General features: G+C 34.4%; 1 protein-coding gene across 2 annotated transcripts in view; it reads right to left on the bottom strand.

Annotated features, from left to right (window-relative positions):
- The window catches only part of LOC136349352 (microtubule-associated protein Jupiter-like), a 30114-nt gene extending 11351 nt beyond the window's left edge, over positions 1-18763 (bottom strand). The window contains exons 1-3 of one of the 2 annotated variants that reach the window (XM_066300857.1): positions 18590-18762; positions 3710-3736; positions 1311-1489 (exon numbers count right to left, since the gene is read on the bottom strand). In XM_066300857.1, the coding sequence (XP_066156954.1) occupies positions 1311-1489; positions 3710-3736; positions 18590-18651 (268 nt within the window). In that variant the 5' untranslated portion in view covers positions 18652-18762. Of the gene's footprint in view, positions 1-1310; positions 1490-3709; positions 3737-18589 lie in introns of both variants that reach the window. The other variant, XM_066300866.1, reaches the window with a different exon arrangement.
- Between the last annotated feature and the right edge of the window lie 2053 nt (positions 18764-20816).

Below are 20816 nucleotides of genomic sequence, written 5' to 3'. Positions count from 1 at the left end.
ATTTCATCGAATCTCTATAAAATCATTGAAGTTTATTCATCCGGTGTAGTTGGAATACTCGTTTGTCGAAAACGATCCAACATGATCCCCGGCGAAATTACAACATTTCATAAATGTGCGAACTGTTTTCCTTCACATGTCGGGTGACTTATGTGTTCCATATCATTTCCTTTACTTAGAACCATCACTTATTTATGCAAAAAAGCATGTATTTAATTATATTTGTTCGTATCATATTGAATTTGTTGGGCCGTGAAATACGTTTTTTGACGAACTTCCACCTGCGAAACAGAAAAAAATCACTGAGCAGCAAAGGCAAACTTGAAAATAAAAATGATGCTTCTTGAGAAATTTGACTTGTCCGAACAAGACAAATTTATTTCTAATCATGAATACATTGAACCTTTGTTTATGATAATGTTGACCTAGCTATCATAGCTTTCTAAAAGTCGAAATGGAAAAACGCACCCAATTATTTGCAGATATTGAAATTTACAGAATTACCTTGTACTTAACCGAAAGCCGGCTTTTGATTTAAGGGAAAGCTGCATAGCTGCGTGTACGATATAACGTACCTTTTTTCCTTAAGTAATTATTATTCGAATGCAGCCATGATAAATGATTTCCCACCTACCTGCCATAATAATTGCAGGCCATCGTTAAGACGTATTTGTTACTTAAACACACCTTTACAACGATTCTATTCGGGCCTAAGATGTCTAATTTAATGTGCGTCTTGTTAAGCGAAAGTACGGCTTTAGCCGTACAAACAGTCCAAGAATAAGAAAAATCGTGGATGAAATATAGGTGAAATACTCGGAGAATTGCGAACTATTTAACATTACTGTAATACGTAATGTTCTCGATAAATCATTCTTATTATTGCCGATAATCTGCAGATAATGCATGTCGCGTATCTGATGAAAGTATTATTATTAATGCTCTATTAAGCATATGCGATAAAGAAATGCAAATTTAACGTTAAAAGTTCGGTTTATCTTCTTGAGTCCAACACACAGCACGGATAAATGAGGCGATTTCCTGCTGGTTTTATTTCAGTAATGAGGATTACCCTCTTCCTGGACTTTATGCACTTTGAATCGGACATCTATTTCCGGAGTAACGCCGATCATTTCCGGGTGCCGATATGCACTGTGTGGACGTGGAACAAGTAAGTAATGGCAGCATGTGTTAAAAACGTACAAAATGATGTGAAAATCAATAGGTCTAAGATAATCGTACCTGCTCTTTGCTATTAGCAGACTGCAATCTAATAAATTGCTTATAATCCTCTCAACAGCAACACTTACCTTGATTTGTTAAAGAACCTCTTCTTGGTGGAATACGACGATTCTCAGGTGCGCCAAAGAGCCTTTGAAAAGAGTCATTGCCTTGGGAAGCCCGTCTCGCCATGAAGGTGTTTGATTTTGGAGATGAATCCGTTGGAGAGCAAAGTGCTTGGAAGATTTCCGATGAACGATTACGTACTCTAGGAAGAGATAATACGAAATGTGAAATTTGTCTATTTTACATAGGATAGGGAGGAGCAAAAAAATATTGCTCATGATTTTGCACAAAATTCGGGACCAAAATTATCTAGGACTGTCTGAAAAATCAAGAGCAACCTTGCAAGACTTAAAGAAATCCATATTAGTTTTGATTGCAAGAGTGTTGCATAGATTCTGAACTGCGACACAACATTGAATGTACTTTTAAAGGACCTTTAATTTGAGATGTCACATGATCCATGTTAAAATTTTCAAAAATCGGCCATTTTGTGCCACGGGTGACTAAGCAACATTTTAAAAATAGTCAAACATCAAAAGATAGTATTTCTTGTCTTATTTAATGCTGCTTTTGAATTTAACAAAATATAATTTGTTAAAAGCATATCAAGGGACGTACAAGTTAGAGCCGCACAGTATTCAGTATATCCAATATATGTATTAAAATCTCGGTCTGAAGCACATCTGCTTCGCTATTATAGTTTGGCTACACAAACACTCTTTATGTTCTTATATAAATAGACACTTCCAGACATTTACAGGGCGATAAATTCTGATAGTAAAATAGGAAAGGTCGTATTTAAATTTACTACTGGACATGAAGTAGGCCGGTCAACAACCCTTATTCAATCAAACCTTATAAGTGCCACCACTATACGTGAAACCTTCTAATTTACTTTATTTGGTGAAGATTAAATTATTAGAGAATGAAGCTTCACATTTTTATAATGCGATTCCAACAGAAAATCGATTATAAAACTAAAGTGATGTCTGATAATTATTATGCATGTCGTTCAATGGTATGTTCAATTAAAGTAAAGTTACACGCAAAGAGCTTCAATTGCGGTTATCGAGTCTAGTTACAACTCCAGATAAATCTATTCAGTGACTATAAGGAAGGTTTCAACATCCTGTACACGTATATGTTGCAGATTAAACTAAGGATATACATATTAAACGTCATTACTACATTAAAGGTTTCAATCTGGTTAAGTTCAATTTCATGCAAAAAAAATGAGACTGCAATTCAGGAAATCATTTTAATGTACATGAAGGAAGTGTGGAGCAATCTGAGAAAATTGATCACAAAACGACTCACATGTGATAGTGATATTTTCTTCCTTTATGATTAAAAATATTCGGAAAACGTTTTTCAAGCTTTCATGTTTGTTTTTTTACCGGCTATTTGACGTCTAAATAAAGCACAGGTTTACATACTCGTATAAGAATGGGTAAGAAAGTAGCCATTGCATGGAATACCCATCTTTATGGGACATTGAAAATAACTTAATGGACCAAAACACCTAATGAAAATGAATAATGTCTTATTTAACAAGCACAATCAAATGTTGATCGTTTAAAAATTAGAATGTCCGCCAGATAAGAATGCTCGTAGAAAGGCCAAGGTGTCAGTTGGACATTTGCCTAAACTTAGAAAACGTTACACAAGTTGACAACATTTTACTGGGAAGTGTCCCAACATAATTCCTAACATAGAAAGCCACAACCACCCAGCTTTTAAAATAAAGAAGATACTGATATATGACGATTTTTGAAGGTGCGTCAATATAAGCTTACCAAAACATTCCCGTGAGGAATGGATGAACAAGGTATTCGAAACGGTCCGATATCATTTTAAAACAATTTCGCTGATGTTGCTTCATACAACGGATAAGTAAAAGAACTGTGTATCATATATCAGTGAGTTAAGAATCAGACCGCTACAGTGAAAAGGCTTAAGTAAAAGTGGTTCAAGAAATTCAAAGCTTTATTTTAGTAATTTGCAGATTATTTATTGTTGTTTTTGTGGCCAAATAAAATTTGTCATGTGACATTGAGTCTTTGTGATACAAAACTCAAAATGGTAAAAAGTAACGCACCAAAAAAAAAAGAAACCATAGTGATTTGCGTGTGACAACAAAGTGAATTAAAAATGGAAGTTTCACACTGTGTACTGATGAAAAGCACCCGAAAGAAGTTTCCAACAGAAGGCAATTGAATTATTTCAAAAACTCTGGTAGCAAAGAAAAAACATATTAGAATAATTGGAATTCTGTATCTCCAAATGGTTGCTCTTCCCCAAATAAATTGATAAAGCAACTGTCTATCTACGTTTAATTGACTGATTTTAAAGAAGATTTTCGGGTATTATTCTCAACTTCCATAACATAATTTTTAAAATAAAAGAATGGTAGCAAACTTACCCTGAAGATTGCTGATGAAGAGGAGATCTGGAAATAAAATCTTAATTTTATAATCAATCATTATAGACACTACTACATGCACATGACTTTTATTTTTAAATAAACACTATTCAAAGAATTGTGATAAAAGTTTTATTTCAATACTCTAGTCTCCTCTTGAGTCAATTTGAATTTTAAGTCGAATAGAATCAAAATTGAGATATCGAGTGGTACATTTTAAATCAGTGCCCCTAATAAGGTGGATGTTCTGAAAATGGTAAGGCCCAAAAGTCCCCTATTCCTAATGTCAATTCATTGACGTGTTTTTGTGAAATTTTTAGAGCAAATTTCTCGGAAAATTTATCGAAAATACTAGGGAATATATTGCTCTGCGTTAAATAGCGGTAAGTTTAAACCCATTAATCGATGGTTTCTCTATGAGAATTTGGAGAAAGCTGTGTTCAATTTTAGTCGTTCAAAACTCATAAATCAATAAAGTTTTTGAGCAAGTTTACGATTCAATTCCTGGTGGAAAGCTCGCAGTTTATTTAAAATTATTAATAATAAACGCAGAAATGGTGCTTTTCTTGGAAAGCGTTTACAGATTTATGTGCCAATTGATTTAAAGTCTATTCAGTTAATATAACGACTCTTTTTACACGAAATTTAATGGGCTTAGCAAAGTAATTTTTTTCTATATTAAATAAGTGAACGTGAACTAGAATAAATGCGACCCTCGGTGTCGTGGCGCCAACGCTATGTTTTTTATAAACATATGTTTTTCTTCAAAAATGTAAACATCGATACATTCTAAGCAAATTTTGTTTTAAAAGTTTTTTTAAATGTCTCATGATTTAAAAGCTACAGAAGAAACACATACTAACATATGGATGTATACATACACATATAAGTACTATATACATGAATAATATTTTTTTGTTTGCTGATTTAAATGATTTTGACTGACTGTTTGATAAAGAAATAAAAAATAATTGACGATCTGAAAGTTTCTTTTTGTCATTAATAATAATATTAAGACAAGATTACTTAATATGTTAATACTTGTGTCTCCTGTAGTTTACAAATGATTAGAAATTTCCAAAAACTTTTAATATAAAACTTATTTAGTACATCGATGTTCACATTTTTGGAAAAAAAAAGATGTTTCTAAAAAAAACATGACGTCGGCATAACGACGCCGAGCGTCGTCTTCCATGTTTTAATATTTTTAGCATTAATGTTAAATCTAGTCCTCTTATTTAATACAGTGTAAAAATTACTTTGCTTAGCCCATTCGTTTTCGTATAAAATGGGTGAGGCGTCGAGCTTGAATAACCCTGTACGTAAACCCAAGATCTTCCTTCTATTTTTAGTGAGACTCTCGTGCTAATGAAAGAGGCACTTGCTTACTTCTTTCGATTTTCAACCTAATCAAAGCTTAATAAATTATGAGTTACACCAATCCTTCAATCAAAGCATATTGATGCCTTTAAATATAGGATCCAGGAAGTGATTTACTGGACAGACAATAAAAGCCCCTGTGCCAGTTTGGACACAATAGAAAACTCTCTATGCACCAATAGTACCGAGCAAATGGAATTTAAAATTTTGTTGAATTGTGGCCCTATGTAAAGCCGAAGAGAATAACAATGAAAACGGCTGAAAGTGTGTTACTGGGCCGAAAAGTGTTATTAAATATGCCATAAAGGAAGAAGAGTAAAGTATTACATTAAACAACTTCGAAACACACGTTTGCAAATATGGATGAATGTGTGTGCGATTATGTTTGTGGAAATGTCCTATTGGAAAAATATCATCAATATGTGACTTCCTGGATATTTCCAAAAAAAAGGAAGACAAAAAATCGATTTCAGGAAACGTGATCGTTAATTTAAACCACTTTATACGACCCATGTAATTCTAGGACATGAATAATATGGTTTCAAAGGAATCTATATACAAGAATAAAATTTCATTACCCATAGAAAACTGAGCCTAAATATACAATTACCTCATTAACTTGCATAAGGCTGCACGTAAGACACATTTCCTAGACAAAGCAGTGATCTAATTTATACACGCGTTAAACCACTTTACCATCACTTTTACCCAGAAAATTAACCATCACTGGATCGTGTTAAAATAATAACAACTCATCAAATCAATGTCGGATTTGTCAGCTATTATGAAAGTGGATGTTCCTAAGTTAAGTGAAAGTACTCGAGTCAAAATTTAGTTAAAAATTTAATGTTAATGATAATAATTTCGATCGTGAAGGTGCAATGCAAATCTAAGTTGTAAGGCTGTTAGATCTAATCGAAAGATTGCTTGTGGTAAGTGTGAAAGGGCAATAATATCTCCGGTTGAAAAGACAGGTGGGTAATTATGGTTAGAGTACATATTGAATTCGAAATAAAAACGTGTAGTGGTTGCAATAAAATTCAGATCTTAGGCAGTGATAAAGCGATGATCACTACTAAGATTATAGAGAGTAAGATGTGCAGATTTGTTTCCGAATCAACATAATACGAGTGTTTCAGCGGATAAAGCTCGGAGATAACATCAGCTTTTAATAAGGCCTAGAATAGCTACGGCTCGAGAGGAAGTGCCGGTTCTTAATAGTTTAATGTATTTTTTATTACGTCGAACTTTTATAACATTACTAAGATTTTCATATTTTTGAAGCAGTCTCAGGTAAAAAATTAAATAGTAAAATTCGCTAAGAGTTGAAATAAAATTAACTTTCTGAGACTCAAGTTTTTCGTGATTATTCATATTTGTAGAGTTTACGTAATTACCCATTATCTTCATTCACTTCTTTATCCACATTCACGTAATTAATTTTAATTGTGTCTATCAACAAATTTCATGAAGATAAAGAGCTAGATCTTGTGTAGCTGAATTTTGCGTCAATTAAAACTAAGTATCTGTGATTCGTCCCATATCCCCTGCGAACTAAAGGATCTTTAGGTTATTTGGAAGGGAAAATCTAAATCTCGAATGATCTTCAAGTATTTCGGCTACTCTGGATCATTATACTATACCTAGACGTGTAATAATTTTATTGCAAGTCTGCTTTCAATTTTTTAACAGCTACATCTGGTATTCATACGTGAGTACTCATGGTGTCCTACTGGTTCCTTCTGTATTCCTGGAAAACTCTTCATTTATTTTACTCCATGTTATATTGTAGTTGAAGTTTTGTAGAGGCGATGAATATGAAGAAGGTAATAAAATTTTAAAATGAAAATTTACAAGCATACTGCACCCTAGTTACTCCACTTTCATAGCAGAAATTGAAAACCCTTGCGTCAAAATGATTAGCCCAACAAATGTCAGTTGTTGATCACATGACACGCATAGACGCGTTGCGATTGGTGTTACAGGCGTTGCCTTCTTGTCAATTTTGAAAAATATTTCGGTAATGAAACATCATGCACTAGTGGTTAATGTGTTAATACACGTTGCAGAGAAATAAAATTTTCTAAGGAAGAAAAACGTGATATGGTCAAAATCTACTACTCTTTAAATAGAAATAGTGATACCGCCGTCGAGTAATGTTTTGAAGACTACCCAAGACGTTTACAACCACATAGCGGTTATTTGAGATTACTGGACCAAAATCTGGTAAGTTATGGTACTTTTAACAAACCAAAATATTAGACAAAAAAAATTAAAAGAAAATAGCAATTTTCCTTTTTTCGGGGATATCTCTGAAATTAATCGACTTTGTTCTTTTTTTCTAATTAAAAAGACAAAGTACTCCTCTCATAAAAATACAATCTCGTCTAGGCTTAACTAGCTGTGTATCTCCTACGGTTTCCGAGATTCCCGTATTGAGAATCGAATATGGGGCACTCTGCACACATAGTCAGACTGTCCAAAAATTCATGTTTTTTGTCAGTTTATTCCGTATGTTGGCTGTGACTCTCAAAATCTCAATTTTTTTAATCATTTATTCAATTATCTGCTCCATTTTGTGGCTATTTATGCTCAATTTCATTATCTTTCTGGCTGTACCAATCAATTGCAACCAGTTGAATGACCGCAAAACAGATATGCTTGCAAATTTCCAGTTAGTAATTTAGGACGTATTTCATATTCATTGTACTAGCTTCTGCGTGGACGCTAGAAATTCCAATCTTCCACTATTCCTGGCAGAAAATAAATATTAGTTTCAATATTTACTTTTTACTTGTAGAGTTCTGATCACTCTTATGGAAATGTGCATGATTTTATCGCTCTTTGAGACCTAATATCTGCTGTATTTAGCATCGAACATCAAAACAACAAAAAGTTACGTTTATACTTGTATCAATATCATAGTGGTTGACATTTATATCTCTCACCATCCCAAAATAGGTGCAAAAGAAACTTCACTTGTGTGAACATGATCAAGTCTAAATTAATTAAGCTAACCGTTTGCTTTCTTCTATTGACATGTTTTATCGGACGTTTCGTCTAGTTTAAGTATAAGCTATTTGCCGCCTGGTAAATTATTTAAACTTTTCCCTCCACGACCCAGATAATGGAATTTCAAAAGGAATTAACATCAAGCATTTATCCGCATTATTTCAGAGCAATAAGGAAATCTAATTAGAGAATTTAAAACCATAAAATTAGATCGAGAAGCGATCTATTATGAATACAGCGTTAGAACAGTGTGTCAAATTGGTTTCTTCGTATAAACTTCTTTTAAGAAAAAGTTGCATGATTTCTCGCAGTTATTGCTAAAAAGCAATTTATGGAAAGTCCCCAAGAGAAAATTATAATAAATGTACATTCGCGCCTTCCTCACGATGTAGCCATCAAAATACAAAATTAATAAGTCTTTATAATCAGTAAAAGTAAATAAGGACATTTAAAGATTAATTTTCATGACCGCGAATGCCATGCGGGTATCCACTGATGGCATGGAAACAAGGTTAATAAATCTTAAACACTTTCCTTGCAAAAGAGATTATTTGACAGTATCGAAACGAAATTCTTGTCTCAGTATTTGAATAGTTTACCAGAGGACAAGCATTTTAAACTGTCGGTTAAATGTTCCAACACTTTCTTCTGCACGAGATACGTCTGGTCTGGGCGGACTACAATTACTTGATAGCGGTAAGTTAGAGCTAATTGACGTGATTGAAAGTTTATCGATTATTCACTATTTTACTTTATCTATAACGGGTGACAAGTTAACAGAGGTAATTTGTAAAGGAGTGACACGACACTTATAGATTTAGCGAATATTGGGCATGCGCGATTTCGTGAGGGTTAAACTTTGTGTCAGTCTTAGGGGAAATCTATGTTTGGTGTGACTAACCCACACCAGGAAATATCCGCATGCGCAAATAAATAACCTTGCTCGAGGTCTGCGCAAGTGTTGAATCAGCTTAGATCGGTTAGGGGCTTGAATATAGAAAAAATGTATGTATGAAACTAATAATTTTGATCGATAACGTTTAGAATACAAGATCGATTAGTTTTTTCCACACACTTACCTTTCTAAACTATTTTGACCGATTGTATTATTAACAAACAAGGCGAGAGCGATTCAACTTTATGGCTTAAATTGCATTGGAGTTACTAACGCGAATGGCGGAAGACTGTCGAGCAGAAGGGAGGATCGTTGCCAGCCATGGCCGACAAGAAATTGATATAATATTTAATATAGTAACCCTAAACAGATGCACATACCCGCGCATATGTCTGCTGCGAACCCTCAAAGGAAGTTATTTGCACAACGCTGTAAAAGAAGGTTAATAAAAAATTGAAACTGCTATGAAAATTGTATGTATCGAGTGTTCCATGTCAATGCTCCATATCCTTATTTTCTTAATTACGACAGTTAAAAGGAAAAGTTTTTTTCGTTTATTCATTAAATATGCGCTTTGGGAGCAAAAGTTATACTTTTTGCAATAGAAATACCCAATATACAGGATGCCTCAGGATGAAGGGGTCAATGCTTAACTACATATTCCTTGGTCGACAATATATCGATTCGTGGTAATATACTTATATACGAAATTTTCTCCATTAGGAGATAGAACCTTTCAAAGTCTTACTTTGTGCAGATAAATGGAAATATTTATATAAGTGTATAAATATTTCCGGAGAAAATTTCGCATATAAGTATATTACCATGAATCGATATAGATTATACAACACATTTCGTTCTATCTTTGGATTTCCATCCATCTTCCAAATTTGTTGTATAATCTTTCTGCTTATTGGGCACATTTGACTGGGGTTATTATTCGAAAACGATCGGGGGTAGTTGTCAATTGCTAGAAGGTCGAATGTTAAATACCCCAGAACTTTTTATTCGCTCATGAAGACGGTTGATTTTTTTTACGAAATTCTCGGTTTGTTACGCAACATATTTTTATCTCTTATTGAATTTTGATTTGGAGTCTCAATTTGATTAAAAAAAAAATAAAAAATTTTATTTAGATTTCTGGAAAACAGGCTACGATGAATGTAATGCCATTGTTGTGTAACTGACAAAAACTCCGGCATCACCTCAACTAGTTGTCGATAATTCTAGTGAACGCAAAGCCTTCAAAAGGAAATAAAAGCATAAAGTCCAATAAACAATTTATTTAATAAGTACTCAACATGACCGCCCCGTTCTCGAATACGGAGATTGACGCGTCGAAGAAAATTAAATATCATTCTTCGAGATATCATTGGAAAGTTACGCGTTTCGTCAGGTGCATTGTAGCTTGTTTTCCAGAAATAGAAATAAAAATTGAGTTTTTTTCGTCAAATTAAGCTTCCAAATCAAAATGCAAAAAGAAATAAAAAATATTGCGTAAGAGACCGAGAATCTCACTAAAAAAAAAACACCGTCTTCACGAGCGAATAAAAAGATTCTGTTGTATTTTACATTCGACGTTCTCGCAATTGATCCCTATCCCTAATGGTTTTCATATAATAACTCTCCTCGAATGTGTCCCGAGAAGCACAAAAATTAAACACCAAATTACGTTGCAAGCCATATAGCCATTTTCGACCTATCTGCAACACTTAAAAAAAAGTGAGACTTTGAAAGGCCCTATCTCCAGAAGGAAACAATTTCGTATACAAGTGTATATCACCATCAATCGACATATTTTTGACCAAGGACTATGAAGTTAAATGTTGCCCCCTCTCTCTAGAACACCTCGTATTGCAGCATTTTCCGTAAAGCGTGATTATCTTACAATGAAAACTAAGAGACTCTACTTATACTCACAGTCGTTCACCAAAATATAAAATTGTGTTTATCCTAGTCGTAATCGTTTACCAAGAGATTAGAAATTCGACCCAACGTTGCAGACATAGTACCAGAACAAATTGGCAACAAAATTTGAAGTGTTAAATGAACGGATATCAGAATGTTGAAATTCCTTACATTGCATTGTGGTACCACCAGGAGCACCTACCGTTTTCGTAACGGCAACTTAAGTGTATCCCAATTATTGATTGTTTCGTGGTAATTATTAAAGTAATTACAAATTCTAGAAACGCCCGAACCTAAAGCTCACCAGACTGATAACGGTTCTCATTATAGCAACGTTTAAGAATTCAATGCACACCGCTGACATGATATTATTTTTGTTAGATTATATCAGAATGACATCATTTTTCACCGAAAGGCACAGATGCATTTTAAAAATAACTCTCAAATACCTCATACGCCATTTTGCTTGGTCATTAGAAACTCCTCTCTGTACATCAACCTATAGATAGTTAATGAGACTTCACACTCAAGACTTGACGAAGATTTGGCGTTAAATTACGACCGTGTAAGTAAGATAAGGAAAGTGGAAACCAATAAGTTGTTAGAGATTCGTCACACAATTTCGAAATGACGGAAACCGTATAGGAGAAGGTCTATTTTACAGCCGCAAAATTCATTCTTTACAGCAGCCGTCAATAACAGTGATTAATGGGTAATAACAGTCATTGTAAACGTAATGATACTAATACTTGGTAACGATTACTGCTACAGAATCTTTGAGCTTTCAGAGTTATAAATTCTCCAGGTTTTAGTGCTCAGTTTGTTTGAATCAACACATCGTTTCCATCATAAGACTTGAATAATTATCACCGAGGAACAACGAGAATACGTAGGGAATGAATGACCGTTACTCCGACCGAAAGTGCATTACCGTTATTCTTCGATGTGGAAAGAATGTCGGGGATGGAAGTATTTTACTTGTAAAAAAAAGTTGGAAAAAAGAGTCATTAAAAGAACGTGCATTGTGCGTAAATTTGCTTTTCTTTGGTTTATTTTTTAATAACTAGAGGATGTTGTAAAATGTTAAAACTTGACATTGGCCAGTTCTGAAAAACGCAACTTTGCCTCTGTTTATCCAGGTTTCCACCTCCACATGTGGTAGTTACCGATATCTAAATGATTGGTATGAAGACCATGGGAGAATATCAAAAGGAAGAGTTTCAACAATTTTAAACAAATATCTAACTCTAGACATTGTAGCCAATTGTTCATATTCCGGTCGCCCTAAAAAAACTAGCCCTTATGTGCAAAAGTGTATTAAGAAGATATCAGTAGGAGACACGAGCGAACCATCTCGACAAGCAAACAAGGAAACTTGCGAAAATTTAAATATAATTGTGAAAGATCGCCCTGTGAGGCGACACCTTTATGAAGATGGTCTTTTTGAAAGAGTTGCAGCAAAGATACCGTCATAAAAACATAATTCAATTTGTCCATAAATACTTACACTGGAACACCCAAACATGGAATACCGTTCTGTGAAGTCATGATAGTAAAGTTAAAATATTTGGACCAGATGGGAAATCATATGTTTGTAGGCCACAAATATGGTATAAAATATCAAAAATCTACAGTGAACCATAGGGGTAGCTAGATAATAGGCTGGGGATGCTTTTCTTGATGTGAAACGGTAGTATTACTTAAAATAGATGAAAAACTGGATCGCTTTATGTACACTTTGGAGAATATGATGTTGCCATTTAGTGAAGAACAAATGCCTCTAAACACTCTTATCGTATGATAAAAAATTAGTTTTTGGAAAAAAACATTGATATTTTGGAGTGGCGCTCCCAATCACCAAATTGAAATCCAATAAAACATCTGTGGAATGACTTAGAGCGCGAAATTCAATCAAGAATCATTCACAATGTGCGGGATTTATGGGAGGTACTACGAGATAAATGGGAGATCATTTCTGTCAGAACCTCGTGGGTTCAATGCTGAGAAGATGTAAATCAGTCCTTGACGCATTTGAAGTTTTTTTCACATACTTTTTCCCACGACAATTTTTTACATTAATTTCTGAAAAAGTAATGGTTGTTTTGTTTATTGGTTAATAATAATTGTTAAGTTGCTAAAAGTTGTATAATTTACTGGTGTTCGGCAGTGGCTCAATCAGGGAATAAAACAAACATTTCTAAAAAATATATCTTTCCATTGCATGTAGCTTAAAGATTTATATCCACGGTTTTCTTGAGGCCCGGTATCAATCCGACTCAGTTGTGTAGTGCTTCTGCGACCAAAAATCCCATAAAAGAAAAACTTTTTATGCATGCACAGTATGTTTTAAAAATTCTCAAGCAGACTTAGTTGCACTGAAAACCAGATTTCGAAACCAATTTCAAATTAGCCGGTTCTAACCTGAGTCATTCAACCACAGGGAATGGTTTAGTAACGTTTAACAGAACGTATAATTAAACGGAATTTAATTTCTGGAACAATAACAAGAATTTCATACATAACAGCTAAACGACCGATTGATTTTTTACAGCAACGTTAGACAAAGTAATACTTGGGAAACACTGTTCTTACTATCAATATCCGACATTATGTAAATGAATCCGCTTCACCAGACGGACGAACACTATTGATGGATAAAAGTGTGAAGAATCTGTCTTATGAAAGATTCATTACGTAAAGAAGCTCTAAATGTGAATGGAGTTCCGGGGCAGTTGACTGATTGATCACTGTTTCCTCTCTTCACCAAGTGCGACATGGAAATGTGGCCAAGGTTAAGGAGTTTCTAATGAAGTAGGTTGAGTACGTATAAAATTATATTGTTTTAGCTCTATGCATATTTTCATTATATTTCATCCATGTATGTCTGTAGTGTCAGCTTTCATGCCAATTACGGCCAATACTGATTACGAAGTTTAATTACAATGTGAAGTGTTGACAAACACATTAATGCAACGGGTGACAGAAAGCAAGTACTACTGTCCATAATGAGCAATTCAAAATACCATTTTGATATTTAAATAATCCTCACCGGATTCAGTTGATAATTAACTCAAATCGGCATCTGTACACTAGCTGTTTTCTCGGTATAAATTAAATTATTTGCGAGATAATAAACTTATACCGAGAAGTTTCTCGAATGCACGACTACATCAATCAACCCACTGTTGAGATTGCAAAACTGAGTTTCTCCGATTCGAATGGAGAAGCACTAGTACCTTATTATTTTTTGAAATAAAAATCATGGTAGAAAATAAAGTAGTACACAAGACTGACCATTTAACGGGTAATTTGTTTTGCCTAGTCGGTACATAAGTGATGCTTTACACGCCGTTGATTTTTCGAGGCATCCTCGCCATTGTTTTATAACAGTAGTAAGTCACCAGCCATTGCACACGAATTCCGGATGTGCAGGGAGTGCCAAACCGAGCCCCAAAAAATCACTTATCAGATGAAATAAATTTATCGAGCAATTTTCCTGGGTAAATTATTTCTGTAGTAAATTCACGGACCTGATGTGAATCGCTTGAGTACAAAAACTCCTTATTGAAAATATGAATTTATCAGGCATAATAAATTAAATTTATAAGTTACATGTGGGTTTAATAAGTACAGGGTATCAATAAGCGAATAACTGGGTTTTTATGCTTTATCTTCTGAGCTTTTTGTGGTGCGCAATTGACTTGTTCAATTTATTTTTTTGTTCGTTGTGTGTTTCTCTCAGGTGGTGCGTACTTTAACCGCCTGATAGAATCTATTTGATTACAACTGCAATCGATGTAAATCAGAGTGGGTTAAAGTACTACTCAACCAGAATCAATATTGTGGAAAACTGTCGTGTTTTGCACACTGCGACACAATACCACCTTTTTTTTCAGCTTTAATTACTGAACACAAATTTCAGTATTGGGAATGGCCGTGTAGGTACTCACCCTGAATTTTGCATCCCTACCTTCAACTACAACAAGAATTCCGATCTTTCGAGGCTGAAATTTAAATACTTGTGGAAAAGACTCATTCGGGAATGTCTATCAAACATAATCCTTACCACCGACCTCCTACATATCTCTGAAGAGCTTTCTAGTAATAATCGAAGAGGTTTATTGCGTGTCTAATAACTTTTTGATGTTTTTATCACAAAACCAACATCCTTCTCTCAAAGATCGACTTCCTTCCACCATTTTAAAGCGAATCGGGAATCGAGAAAAACCTGAACAGTACATTACGTTACTTTCTAATTTGATATTGTTGTAGTTGGAACGATTAAACAAGCCTTGCATAGGAAAAATAACAGTTACTTTGTTTGAATATTAATTGGATGTAATGCAGGCTACTGAGCATAATTTAAAGTAAATTAGAGTTTTTGCTTGTTTATCGATAAAATGAATCAAAAATTATGGTGGACTTCCAAGTCGTCGTAAAAACCTAGGTAAAATTCATGATTATTAAAAGTGTCATTAAAATCTAGAAACAGTTAACAATAATTATCGTTCATAACTGAAAAATAGGGTACATGATACTTCCTGATCACATACGCAAGCGCTGTTTAAAAAGAAACTGCTCCGACTTTAAGAGTAAAACTATATTATTACGTAATAAAACAAATCAAGATTAGCTTTTCCAATCAATAGGAAAAGGCCATATTAACATAAGTACACGAATTAAGTACGTTACAAATGTAGACAAAAAAGGGCGTAGACTTGTGTCAGATGACTACTAAAATCGCATGCATTTGTTGTTTGCTCAAATAGCCCAAAAACGGTTATTGATACATAAATATTGCAAGTGGCAAAAAAAATCGAAATTGAACTTGTTAGACTTTCAGCCCTCGTTGAGTTCTCTTCTACTAGACTTACAGCTGTGAAACACAAATAAAATTTGAAGTCCTAAGTTTACGCTAATTTATTAACTAGGTCAAAAAAACGTACAAAATATCTTTGGAAACCATCGCTTGACTGCAAATGGAGGTCATTTGGACAAATAAACTAAAATAAAAATCCACTTTTAGCGCTTAGTTTGTCCATTATTAATAAAATAAATCCCTATTTTGCACTGGAATTCTAAGCTATATCACTTTTACTCTTATCGTTTTAAACTTCGCAGAAACTGCGACATAATGCCGAAAATTATAAACAATAATACAAAATAAATTTGGACCACCTTGTATACACTCTACGTCAATAAGGATGCAAAATGAATTCTTTTTTGAGGATTCTTTGAGTCTGTTCAAACATATATCTATACCAAATCCCTCGTGATACTTTGATATACTGAATCTTGGTGTTGTTTTTACAACGTATTAAACTAACAGTTCATTTCGTTTTACTTTGCGGCAGTAATAGAAATACATCGTTAGTTTTGATGTATATCTTCTTAACAATTTTGCTTATTTCAGGGGCTACAATAGAATGTTTAGTATGCACCAGTTCTTTCATCTCTTTTTTCAATTCCTTCAACGAATCAACCGGAAACGCGTGAAAACGAACACATATGTTTTCGTTTGTAAGTTATTATTTCCCATATATTTTCCTTTTGAATTTCCGCTTAATCAATAAGTGTGTTCGAAGATTAATCTTCACCGTAAAAAAACTTGACTATTAATACTTTGACCTATTAGTTACACAAGTCAGCTGGTGATTGTTTCTAATAATTAAGTTTTGTAGATTTAGTTGAGAATAAAGAGGCAGATATAGTCGTGGAACTAAATAGGTGAATAAAAAATCATAACAAATTTGAATGGAATTATACCCTTGGTATTATAAAACTTAATAGGTAGAAAGTTTTTGAGATGGAAATTTTGAGTCATAAAACGTAGATTGCCATTTTCGGCATTATTTTAAAAAATTTACTCGACTTGAATAGCATCTTGTTTTCCCATTTACACAAATTTCTGAATCATGTATGTACTTGCTTTAACCCAGTGATGCCTATCTATTTACGTTGCGCAATGTTGATGGTATAGGTACAAAAATTGCAGTTTCACAGATCGTAAAGCACTTGTACTGGCATTAAACGCACCCTCCGGTTATGCTTTAAACGTGTTATCGCGTGTTTCAAAAGCAAGCTTATTCGCGTACACTCTCGTACACTTACATCATGCTACTAACTTTCCAAGTGAACTTGCGAAGTTGTAAATAATGAATGTATGAAAACACATAATGTGGACATACATAGTGTATTATTTTTCAATATTGTTTTTAAAAGTTTTACTCTAAGCTTAATTATTTAAAGGTGAAGTGCATAATAACAGAATCATTTAACAAAACCAGGAGTTCTCCCTCAGGGAACAATCATTATTAAATATGATGGCTTTAACTAAAAGGTAAATTTGAATGAAACAGCACGCAACAAAACATCTATGCATGATCCCGTGTGTGATTAGTAAGTTCAGACTTATGCACTCATCCTTATAGATGTTACGGTTTTTCGCCCAATATTCTCAAAAAGTATCTAAAATCTACTATAGTGCGCATGTGCCGACAACAATTTCGAAAATATTGACAAAACATTCAAAATATGTTTTCGAAAAAATTCCGCCATAACTCTAGAGAAAATTTTATTCGTGCATCTTAGCTGGTGGTAGTTGTTTTGAACGATTGTATAGATTCAATAGTTCAATTTATGTGCTTAGAGGAAAGGGCTGGTGCGAGTTTTACTACTAAGGAATGAATGACGAGCTGATTGGAACCGTGAAGTGTACATTCCGCATGCAATTTGTTTTTCACTTTTAATTATAAATTTAAATTTTAATCTCAAAACGGAGCGAGATACGAACAAAGATAAAAAAGCCGTAAAGTTGTGTGTTTAGTGGCTACATTCGAAATAATTATGGAAATTGCAAAAGTCCACCAGACGTTACTATTGTTAGGTAAAAGTCCGACAAACCTGTCCCGTGAGCACACCCCCGGATTTTTTGGACGAACCCCGGTTAATTAACCGACGGTAATTTGAGTTGAAATGGCCTAAGCAATATTTAAAAATTAATAGAAAACGTTCATATTTTCATTATTATTTATTAATGTCTGTCCTAGAATTCTGCGAATCTTAACAATCGTCCTACAATCTTAACCAAATTCCAGTGTCGTTTATAACCCGAAAACCTAATTAATAATAATTAAATCATACTCAGCCATCCAAAGCAGGAAATAACTTTATGGTCAATCCCACACTAAGAATAATTGTAAAAGGCACCGGATAAACTTTTCCGAGAACCCTTTCTTCCAACCCGATTTAAAATTTCTAGAAGCTATTACCACAAATACCATTAAATTAATTTAACCGTATACTCTTTTATGGCAATAAAATCACTTTCTGAAAAATTCAACATGCAGAAACGATGCGAAACAAAATATTTTGACTAAAATTAGAGATCCTGTCGTTTGCTTTTCCTCAATTTTCCAGCGTCAACATGTGACTAATAAGTAAACTGCAGTCGGTAGGTGATGGCAATTTGCCGGCATTGCATCGGGTTTCCCATGCAACTACACGACTAATTGGCAAAGTTAATTGTTAAAACGTAAATAGGGACTGTACATTGCACCGAGGAGGAAAGTCAATGCCTCTTCCATTCAACCCAAGACAAATAAACCCAAAAAATCGCATTTAAAACGGTATTGATCAAGGGATCCAGCGCGGCGCCGCAGGAAGATCTAAATGGTATCTCTCACCTCTTTTTACCATGTCCCACTTTATCCAATTCGATGTGCCTGTATGCAGCGTAAGTGGCCATGTCGAAGTGCTGAACAGTTATAAAACTACGACGAGAAGACTTAACAAATCTGTGTACTGCAAACGAATTCCAACTAACACTACTGCTGTAAGCTGACTGATCGGCAACAAGAAATGTAACACCATTTTATAGGCGCAGGGGTTCTGTGCAGCAGAGCAAGGCATAACTACTAGTTGGTCGCCGTTTTTACGGTTTCCCGACGATATACAGAGTGTTTGTTTAACTTGGACAGATTTTTCATTTTGTAAATAAGGTCAAGACTAACGGTGTTCGAAGACAAAATACAAATAGAAACTCATTTGAAGCAATTTTGTGCAACTCAAGTTAAAACTTAGTTCGGTTGAGCTGGAAGCGATAATGCAGGCAAGGCATAGCAAAAAAATGGAAGCAGAAGGACACAAATGGGCATTTAAAATAACTCAATACCGCAAACTTCGCTTTTTTTAATTATACACCCTGTATATTCCATAAAATAAATTATCCCTTTTGTATATAGGGTGTCCCAACTAAAACAGTTCATCTGTAATAATTTCGATGCAAGAGGTTTTTCCGGAAAACCGCGAGACAGGTCGGTTCCGCTTTAAAGAAGGACATCGTTTGAATGTAAAGTTAGGAAGACAGCTTTATCCTCTATATGCAGACAGAAAAACATTTCCCCACGTTTGTAAGGAGAATTGAATTGCCTCAAAATGGTGTGCCACTTGACCCCCCGCTGTATTTAAGATTGTCAAAAGGGGTTCCCAAGCAGTGCAGGGCATGAACCTGCATCCATGATCCTATGTTCAAAAGATTTTGACAGCAAAATCGAAACTGTGTCGGGGTTTTCCGGAGAAACCCTTTCCACCAAAAATATTTTAGGTGGACTGTTTCAATTGGGACACTCTGTATGGTATTTCGGACCTCCGGGAACCGCCAGGGTCACACTTTCAGACCTAGATCACCAGGGGTTCACTTTCGGAATTAGACGACTGGAACCCCCGAGCAAACCTGGTGGGCCTACAGTTGGATCTAAAATGGCCGAGATTTTACCGTTTGGAAAGCCGGAGTCATTTTTCCTTTTATTTTATTTATTAATACCTCGCACACCGGTAGGGGTCGTTACAGTGGTCAAGTTGCACACCCTTCTCAGTTAAAACTAAGAATTACATTTCTTTCAAACTGAGAAAAATTATTGTAAGTATGTTCTATATATTTGAGGCAGTTTTACTTTGTTTTAGCCGCAGACAACGTAAATCCATTCTAGACATGTTCGTGTAGGTAACAGTGAGGCATGGTATATCGAATGCTTTTACCGTTTTGGAAATATACAGCTTTGAAGATAGGGCGAAAAAATATTTGTACGTTTCGAATATCAAACAGGATGGTATGCAAATAAGCAAATATTATAAATACAAATTCCATGCGGTACGTAGTTCGCAAATATTAGTTATAAGGTAGTATACGATGGATTTTCAACATGAGCCAAACTATCAATGCGCTAACAACTTCTGCAAGATCACAATTTCAATGCAAGTGTTAAAATAGAAAGATGTACTGGTTTTGTATTTTTTTATTGTTCGTGATAACAAAATACAAGAAATTCGCCTGTAAATCAGTCCATAGGAAATAATGCAGTGAAATTATTTTTAAAGTCTTCCGGACTTGTCGCGTTCTAGATCATTGATTATATTCCTTACAGTTTGCAATATAATTAGTAGTGTGTGAACTTTATGAATTTTGAACGTTACAGCTCTAATCATCAGGGATCGCTAGCTGTGCACTCAGCTATAAAGTATTTCCAACACTTTGGTGCAGTAAACCACTTTAATATATAGACTGATCACAAACTACTCACATTTGCCTCTAAAAAAAAAGCCTGAGATAGCCCACAAGTTTTTCATTACGATACACTGCTAATTCATCAACAAGAATATATATGGATACAAAGATTTATTGCAGAACTCGCTACCACATTTTTATAGCCTAAAAAAATGGTTTGGCCTGAAGCTTTGTCCATGTCTCAAGCCAACTCACAAAGAAAAAGTAAAAGTTCAATAACATATACTACCACTTCCCAGAAAATTCTTGAAAAACGTTTTCAATTCGTCAATTTAGATCTTGTGGGATCCTTTCAACCATCCAGATAATTAACCAACTATTTTACTATCACTGATTGTTACACCTGT

This window comes from Euwallacea fornicatus, chromosome 2, assembly GCF_040115645.1.
Source record: "Euwallacea fornicatus isolate EFF26 chromosome 2, ASM4011564v1, whole genome shotgun sequence".
In the NCBI taxonomy this organism is placed as follows: domain Eukaryota; kingdom Metazoa; phylum Arthropoda; class Insecta; order Coleoptera; family Curculionidae; genus Euwallacea; species Euwallacea fornicatus.
The sequence above is the reverse complement of the archived record's forward strand: the minus strand, read 5'-3'. Positions and strand labels throughout refer to the sequence as shown.